Consider the following 8,938-nt stretch of genomic DNA (forward strand, 5'->3'; position numbering starts at 1 on the left):
GGGGGAGGTAACGGATTGATGGCGACGTTTGTAACCGCCAGGTAGTGGGCCGCCCTTAGTCAGGAGGAATCTACTGCGAAGAGTAGTGGAGTGGAGCCGTGGCCATCACTAGGGCGTGCCACGTGGAATCTGCTGTGGGAAATAATGGGATGCAGATGCTGCGGTGTCTTGCCAGCGGATGGGAGAATCGCACGATATCTGCTGCAGGAGGTGGAGCAGGATCGCGGCCGTTTATCGTGGCCTGTCAGGCAGTAATGGAACCGCGTGGGCGCGGGATCCGTCGCAGAGAGTGGAGCAGTGTTGCGACCGTGATTGTGGCCTGGGAGTGCAGGTCTGCTGGCTGAAGCTCGGCAGCGATTGGAGTTCGGCCCTCGTATGGACCCGGGCGGAGTCCTCCTTGCGATTGGGGTCGTGGGTGGAGTCCGGCTCCCGTGGGGGTCCGGACGGAGTCCGGACATAGTCTGTCTGTGGCCGTCGAAGTTGAGGACGGAGTCCGGCTCTCGTAAGAGCCCGGACGAAGTCCCCCCGTGACTAGAGTCGAAGGAGAGGTCCGGCTCCCATAAGAGTCCGCTTGCAATTGACGTTGTTGGCAGAGTCCGGCTCCTGTAGGAGTCCGGATGGAGGCTACTGGCAGCTGTTGGAGCTGAGGACGAAGCTCGACTCCTGTAGGAGTCCGGGCGGAGTCTTTCTGCAATTAAAGTCAAAGGCGAAGTCCGGCTCCCGTAGGAGTCCGGACGAGACTTACCAGCGGTCGACGCTGAGGACGGAGCCCGACTCCCGTAGGGGTCCGAGCGGAGCTGTCCTGTAGTCGATGTCGGCGGCGGAGCCCGGCTCCCGTAGTAGTCCGGGCGGAGCTGTCCTGCAGTCGATGTCGGTGGCGGAGCCCGGCTCTCGTAGGAGTCCGGGTGGAGCTGTCCTGCAGTCGATGTCGGCGGCGGAGCCCGGCTCTCGTAGGAGTCCGCCGCAGGAGCTGTCCTGTAGTCGATGTCGACGGCGGAGCCCGGCTCCCGTAGGAGTCCGGGCGGAGCTGTCCTGCAGTCGATGTCGGCGGCGGAGCCCGGCTCTCGTAGGAGTCCGGGTGGAGCTGTCCTGCAGTCGATGTCGGCGGCGGAGCCCGGCTCTCATAGGAGTCCGGGCGGAGCTGTCCTGTAGTCGATGTCGGCGGCGGAGCTCGGCTCCCGTAGGAGTCCGGGCGGAGCTGTCCTGCAGTCGATGTCGGCGGCGGAGCCCGGCTCTCGTAGGGGTCCGGGTGGAGCTGTCCTGCAGTCGATGTCGGCGGCGGAGCCCGGCTCTCGTAGGAGTCCGGGTGGAGCTGTCCTGCAGTCGATGTCGGCGGCGGAGCTCGGCTCTCGTAGGAGTCCGGGCGGAGCTGTCCTGGAGTCGATGTCGGCGGCGGAGCCCGGCTCCCGTAGGAGTCCGGGCGGAGCTGTCCTGCAGTCGATGTCGGCGGCGGAGCCCGGCTCTCGTAGGAGTCCGGGCGGAGCTGTCCTGCAGTCGATGTCGGTGGCGGAGCCCGGCTCTCGTAGGAGTCCGGGCGGAGCTGTCCTGCAGTCGATGTCGGCGGCGGAGCCCGGCTCTCGTAGGAGTCCTGGCGGAGCTGTCCTGCAGTCGATGTCGGCGGCGGAGCCCGACTCTCGTAGGAGTCCGGGTGGAGCTGTCCTGCAGTCGATGTCGGCAGTGGAGCCCGGCTCTCGTAGGAGTCCGGACGGAGCTGTCCTGTAGTCGATTCCGCTGAGGGTTTCGACTGTGGGTATTTTATACCCAACAGGTTCCAACAGCCAGGCATCCACATGACCTTCTCCTTTCTCCAACCCTTCTTGCCTTGAATCTCTTTCCTCGGCACCGTGGAGCCTCTGCTTCCAGATCAATCCTCCCTTTAACCATTGCTGCCATGAATCTCATTCCTCTGAGTGTCATCCTTCAATTTTTTGCCCCATACTGGAACTCTTTAGGGCTTCCCATTCTAGAAGCCGCGGATGTTGCAGGGAAGCTGATACCTCTCATGGAAGCTATTATCCCGGGCATCAGATATCTTGGCGAGGGTGGAGAAAATATAAAAGCTCTAACCGACGCCATGGATAGATTGAAAGCTACAAGGGCGGGTATCATGGATGAGATCAACATCGCCGAGAGAGAAGGGAAAAGGCGCACTCCAGAAATCGACAACTGGTTCAAGAGGGTGGAAGCAGAAGTAGGTGAAGAGGCCAAAATGAAAGAACCCTGTCGGAAGAGGAAGAGGGTGCTGGGAGTCCCCCTCAATTGGGTCTCGAGCTACAAAGACGGCCAGAGAGTCAGGAAGAAAGCTAAGGTGGCGGATGAGCTGGGAAATGAAGCAAGTTCTATCGTCACCACGAGGAGGTTGCCACCATCATCGGTCCAGGAGATGCCTACCATTCCCAGGATGGTAGGAATTGAGTCATATAAAAACGAAGTCCTGCTCCACCTTGCTAATGATGGCTTGCGTATCATCGCGATTAGGGGCATGGGCGGGGTCGGCAAAACCACTCTCCTGAGAGAAGTCAACAACTGTTTCCTCCCCGGCAGTGAGAGGAGCTTGGAGTTCGACCATGTGATATGGATGGTGGCTTCCGAAGAGTGTACTCTGGAGAAGCTTCAGAAGGGAATAGCCCAGAAATTGGGAGTGGATCTGGAGGCCCACAAACAGCCACCAAACTCGGTCCTCTTCAGGAACCTCAAGAACAAGAACTTCCTGTTGCTGCTGGACGAACTATGGAGAGGCTACGAGCTGGAGGATGTTGGGATCCCACGTCCCGGCACTGGAGGGAATCCATACAAGCGCAAAGTTATACTGACCACCCGATTGCAGAACGTGTGCAGAAAAATGAGCGCCGACGTTGAGATCAAGATGAACTGCTTGGGGCGGCCAGAGGCACTGGATCTGTTCAAATTTCATGTCGGTGAGCAGACCCTCAACTCTCACCCTGACATAATTGACCTTGCAGGGGTGGTTGCGGAGGAGTGCAGAGGCTTGCCGCTTGCCCTCAAGACGATCGGAAGCGCCATGCGCGACCGCAGGGAACCCGAACACTGGAGGCATGTAATCGAGTTGCTGAAGGACTCTAAGCATGCTGAGATCCAGGAAATGGAGATCCTACCGGAGGAGGGCGAAGACAGAGACATGTTTCGCGTGTTAAAGCTCAGCTATGACAATTTGCGTGATGACATGACAAGGCAATGCTTTTTGTCCTGTTGCTTGTGGCCCGAAGGCTGTCTAATTGACAAAGCCGAACTTATAGAATGTTGGATGGGTCTAGGCTTAATCGATGAGTCGAATGGGAACTTGCTCTGGGGTCACGATCACATTAGAATCCTGGAAGAAGCATGCTTACTGGAGCCTAGTGCCGACAAAGAAAGGGTGAGAATGCATGATGTTATTCGAGACTTGGGACTGTGGATCGCTTCCGACTGTGGGCGGAAAAAGAATAAATGGTTGGTTCAAGCTGGTGTTGGTCTGAGGGAAGCAACAGATGTGAAACAGAAATGGATTGGAGCAGAAGGAGTAGAAAGAATATCGCTAATGAGGAATCATATAGAAATAATGCCCCAACACCTTCCTAATCGGCCCAATCTCAAAGTCTTGATGCTCCAGATGAACTCTTATCTTACAAGGATCCCACCTGACCTTTTCCAGTGCATGCCTTCTCTGACTTATCTAGATTTATCTTATACCGCACTGGAGGAGTTACCAAAAGAGATTGGCATGCTAGTTCATTTGCAATATCTTAATTTATCCCAAACATGCATTACAGAGTTGCCGAAGGAGCTGGCATGTCTTAAAGAGCTGAAGTACTTGCTACTGAGACATATAGGTCTCTTGAGAATACCTCGTGGTGGGATATCAAATCTTTATAAGCTGCGGCAGCTTGATCTCTTTGGAACCGAGTATGAAGTTTTGGAAGTTGAAGGTACGGGTTGTGGTAATGAAGAGTATACAGCAAGTTTGGGAGAGTTGGAAGAACTGAACTCGAAGGTGATGTCGTTGACAAATCTTGGAATCATGGTAAATGGAGTGCGAACCCTCCAAATTCTCTCCAGGTTAGACAACATAGTTAGTCGGTACCTAGAAATGTGGTCTACATGCAAGTTGGCATCCATTCGGTTGGCACCATCTATCGTTAAAGCCCAACTTGGAAGCCTCAAAATGTTGAAGAGCCTAAAGAAGCTGAAAATTGATTTTGATCACTTGGTGGAGCTGGAGGTCGATGGCGAGGACCAGGATCGTGATATGGGTTGGCAACTTCCAGATCTTAAGGAACTCCACCTCAGGGACCTCTTTCAATTGAAGGTGGTAAAGTGGACGAGAGTATCGATCTCAGATTTCCTTCCGCAGCTGCGGTCAGTGGCCATTTATTACTGCCTTGAGTTAGAGAATGCTAATTGGGTTCTGCTGCTCCCACAGCTCGAGTCTCTACAGATAGTATTCTGCCCAAAAATGCGGCAAGTGATCGACGATTCAGTAGGCAGCAATTTTGGTGCCTTCCGTTGTCTTAGGATTTTGTTTCTGTTCAGGTTAGGGTGCCTAACTAGCATCTGTGATCAGACAATCAGTTTCCCTTCTTTGGAAGTCATTGAAATCGACCATTGTGACGAGCTGAAGCAGCTGCCCGTCAAGATCATGGGGAGGAACTTACGGGAGATTCGTGGCTGTGAGGGATGGTGGCAGAGCTTACAATGGCAGGATGAGAACGTGAAAGCCTCCCTCCTCCCTTGTTTCAGGAGAAGTTTAATATAGGGGGACGAGGTCCACCGTGGACCTCGGGTGAGCCGCCCAGAATGCCTTCACGAAGATAGACGGCATTGAAGGCCCGTTGGTCTGAGGGTAGATGGCCATCACCGAGTCCGCCTACCCTCTGCCACGCACGTTCGTGCCTGTGCCCATCTGTCCTTGGTCCACCAAGGGACGGTTTGTTTGAAGGTAGATGGCCATTAATTACCGAGTCTGCCTACCTTGTGCCAAACATGTTGCTGCGTGTGCCCATCTGTCCTTGGTCCACCAAAGGGGAACGAAGTGGACCTGGTCTACCCAATAATTTCTCGAGGGGAAGATCACTCCCTAGGGAATCATGTCGGCCCAAATCCTCACAACCATTTCTCGCTTGCTAAGAGAGATACGAGTGGGAAGGCTGGAGTCGCTCTAATGATTTATTATATCCGGTCCAGGTTGATGCCCGGGAGTGAGTTCGCTACACGATGGTGCCTTTCTTCTTTCTTTAGTGTTCAATTTTTTTAAATGTGGGGCTTAAAAAAGGAAATGCAACATGCCATGTAAGAAATGGACAAGTCTATATTTGCTTGCTTGCAGAGTACAGTTTGTTTACCATTCCTCTGCTCTCTTTTTGAGAGAATTTACTTTGCCTTTGCTTGTTAATCCAGTTATAAAGAAGAGTGGAAGGGAGGTTAGAGCAGGGAGGGGAGAGGCCCCTGAGAAAGCTGGCAGAAGTTTTCCATGACCTCGCAGCACTGGTGTCATCCAACAGGGAAGCCATGGAGCTCGCACGCTTCACCCGTGCCTGTTCTGCTGTGCTGGATATGTTCAAACTGATAGGGGTCGAGTACAAGTCTGGGGAGCACTAGTACAAGGCCAAGGTCTCTCTCTCTCTCTCTCCACACTTGAGCACCATACAGTGAATGCTTTTATATCATCCATTCATAATGCAATTACTTCAATTCTCTGAGTAGTAATAGTATGCTTTATATTATCAATTGCAAATGCCTTAGAGATCAAGGATGTGGAGGAGGCATCGCAAAGGACATCCACAATACTGGACTTGATCGATGCTGACACCTGAAATAATTGCGTGATGCATTCTGGCAGTCATTCACACAATCTTCTTCGAGTGAAGTGTGCGTTTGAGCTGATCAGAGTGATATTTGAGCTATTAGCATCAAAGTAAGCGTGCTACCACTTGTTCATGATAGGAGGGCTATTCCTCTGGTACTTTAATTTTCATAGATTATCATACGATGTTATCCTGATTTTGATTATACATAAGCTTGGTGCTAGATCTTCAGATAATTTATTGTTAGATTTAATTCAAGTAACAATAGAAGGATTTAGATCCAAAGATATTATTCATTATACATTTCTTTGCTTTCTTCTCTTTAAGCTTTGAATGAATTACAAAGTTGAAGATCGACATCTTGCAATATGACTTAAATAATTGGGTTAAAAATTCATGCTTTCACTTATGCCATGGACCTTGCTACTCACCATGAACAGCCTATCAAGAATGAAGTGTCAGAAGCCATGTATGACCTCCCCACAAGGTCACACCGCTTATAGATGGTGAACGAAGATGGTAGGTTCATGACCTTTGTACTTCATTTTAATATGTCTACCAATCACAATCCTGGAATGAATTGCAAATGCAATTTTTTAGCACTGGAAAGTTTAGACTTTATGTTCTTTACAATGATGCACTAAATGAATCAAAATTATGAAATGATGCTTTGTTTAATGCTTTCAGAGGAATCAGCTAATGTTCAGATGAAGAAATACGTTGATACATCTGCTACCATGGCTCACTATATTCAAAGGATTGGGCACAAACTGGTGAAGAAGTGTGCTATTGGCTTGGTTAGGTGTGGCAAATCAGTCTGACTTGATGTTTTAAACCAGGTTATTCGTCCCCTGCCCGCGGTTTCTCATGTTTCAAATAAAGCAATAGTCTCGTGCATAGACGCAGATGCTTAGAATTTGGATGTATGTATTGCAGATTATTCTTACTTAATATTATTTTCTAAAGCAGCATATGCTCTGTTACTTCATTTGATGCCATGATTAATTTTTCTTGTCTGTATTCATTCAATTACTTTCTGTTAGAGCTTTAGCTCAGCAAACAACTTTTTTTTTTCCTTGTGTGTGTGTGTTACAGTAACCGACAAAATTAAACATTACCATATATGAGTTTTCATGCCAAATTAGCTATTAAATTAGTGCACTATAATTGTCTATAAAAATAGACAAATAATTCACAAAATAAGGGTTTAATATGGAGAACATGCAAAAATAATATAATATGGGATCAAGGTGCGTATTTGCTACCCTTAAAAAAAAAGGTGTGTATTTGCTGTCCTGAAGAAATTTTTAGAGTTCGGTCGAGCGGTCGGTAGGGACTGCTTTGGAATATGTGCAATCTGTGAGGCATTTCGTCAAGCAATCTAGAAACGGCACAGTGATGGAAGGGGGAAGTGCTAGCGGCGGTGAAGGCGGCCGGTCTTCCACTGGCTCCGGTGAAGGGAATCGGCCTTGGTCGAAGGTGGTGCCAGGTGGCCTGCATCAGCCTTCGTGGACATCACACAAATACAAACCCATTTATAGATTTAATATATAAACAAGCCACGGTTTAGTTTGCATCACAACATCCATCAATCACACCAAGATACCAGCTCTCATTCAATTCTTGTCTATGCATGATAGCTAAAAGAGGCCCGTTCGCTCACCTATTTTTGTAGGACTGAAACCGGATTGAATACGGATCAGATATCAATATATTTATATCTATATTTATTTTATTCGATAAATATAATTATAAATATAAATATTATTCAGACGTAAAAATTTATATTTATATTTATTTTAAACAGATACGAATACAATTTAGATATTGGAAGTATGGATATAATGACGGATATAATTTAAATAATTAAAATTTATAACTATTAAATTAAAAATATTGTTAAATAGATGATAAATCAAATTAATAATATATTTATATTATTATATATTTTTTTAAAAATTTAATAAATATCGTATATAAAATTATATAGGATTATATATAGATTCGTATATTCAAATACGGATCAGATATTTGTTCATATGTATGTATATATATATCTATTTTTTTTACAAATATAAATACGAAAATAAATATTAGTCAGATCATCAAATTTCTGTCAATATCTGAATTGATTTAGATATAAAAATAGATTCAGATAAATAATATATATATCACTTTCATCTTTATATTTTTGTCAGGCAATCGCAATATATCCAAACCTCAAATATTGCTGGTTGACAGATATGGAAATAGAAGAAGCAACGCTAATGAGGATCTGTCCAGGTAGTGGGGCTAGCAAATATAGAGAAAGAGTTGAGTTTTCAGCCATAGACTTTGTATCTTCACTCAATTTCTCACCTTTGGAGCATGGATTCCGTTTCCAAATGAAAAATATGTTCTGACCTATTCCGGTTGGAAACAACTACCATTTGTTTCCTATTATTCCCCGGGATGTGCCAACTACCTATGACTCGAAGCTCGCTGCCCACCAAAAGATAAGGAACGAATTAATAAGAAGAGTGCATCCAATGGCTTGCCGATCGGATGCATTCTTGCACCACAAATACTATTGGGAGGCCGCATGAGTATGGAATCTGGGCATTGATTCCATTGTTAATAAGCCAATGCAGGACAGTTGCGTCCATGTGAAATGTTGTTAATGGCACCTAAAAGTAAAGAATGAAACGTGGCATATATATGACTTCGTGTGAAAGTTGATATTGACTGCAAATAATATATATAGGCCGCATAAATCATTGGATTTTACCGGAGTCAGGTCTGGTCAAGTGTGTTTTCAGTGGAGTCAGGCCCAGAGGCAAAATTTCTTTTGGGTAGTCTCAAAAACCTACCAAGGTATCAGCAACAGCTTTATAGGCTTGGATTCCAAAATACCAAAAGTTACCAACCATAAGGTTTTTGCTAGTGCATATTACTACCATGTTTTCCACTCATCCTCCAACTTATAATTTTATTTTTCATCACTCGACCTTCCTTCATGCTTATAAGTTGGGGAAGACTCATCGAGAAAGTACCTCTCAAGAAATAATATTAGTGAACTGCAAATAAGAACATTAGTTAGCCAATTCTTGCAAACATTGTTGATGCGTCTAAGACATTATTTTCTTATAAATTTATTT

At 46.9% G+C, this 8,938-nt stretch overlaps 1 protein-coding gene across 3 annotated transcripts; it reads left to right on the forward strand.

Moving 5' to 3' along the window:
- Nucleotides 1-1,492: 1,492 nt before the first annotated feature.
- LOC105036066 (probable disease resistance protein At5g63020) lies at nucleotides 1,493-6,781 on the forward strand. 3 transcript variants are annotated; one of them, XM_073245120.1, is made up of 5 exons: nucleotides 1,493-5,214; nucleotides 5,395-5,607; nucleotides 5,740-5,911; nucleotides 6,242-6,320; nucleotides 6,489-6,781. In XM_073245120.1, the coding sequence occupies exon 1, from the start codon at nucleotides 1,892-1,894 to the stop codon at nucleotides 4,751-4,753; it is 2,862 nt and encodes a 953-aa protein (XP_073101221.1). In that variant the 5' UTR covers nucleotides 1,493-1,891; the 3' UTR covers nucleotides 4,754-5,214; nucleotides 5,395-5,607; nucleotides 5,740-5,911; nucleotides 6,242-6,320; nucleotides 6,489-6,781. The 3 variants fall into 3 exon arrangements, with proteins under 3 accessions (XP_073101221.1, XP_073101220.1, XP_073101222.1); XM_073245119.1 differs by having other exon boundaries at nucleotides 1,493-5,195; XM_073245121.1 differs by lacking the exon at nucleotides 6,242-6,320 and having other exon boundaries at nucleotides 1,493-5,195.
- Nucleotides 6,782-8,938: the final 2,157 nt, after the last annotated feature.

This window comes from Elaeis guineensis, chromosome 10 (genome assembly GCF_000442705.2).
Source record: "Elaeis guineensis isolate ETL-2024a chromosome 10, EG11, whole genome shotgun sequence".
Taxonomy (NCBI): Eukaryota; Viridiplantae; Streptophyta; class Magnoliopsida; order Arecales; family Arecaceae; genus Elaeis; species Elaeis guineensis.

Bases quoted from the DNA above. Each gene is read 5' to 3' on its own strand.
- LOC105036066 (XM_073245120.1), top strand. From the start codon at position 1,892: ATGAATCTCATTCCTCTGAGTGTCATCCTTCAATTTTTTGCCCCATAC.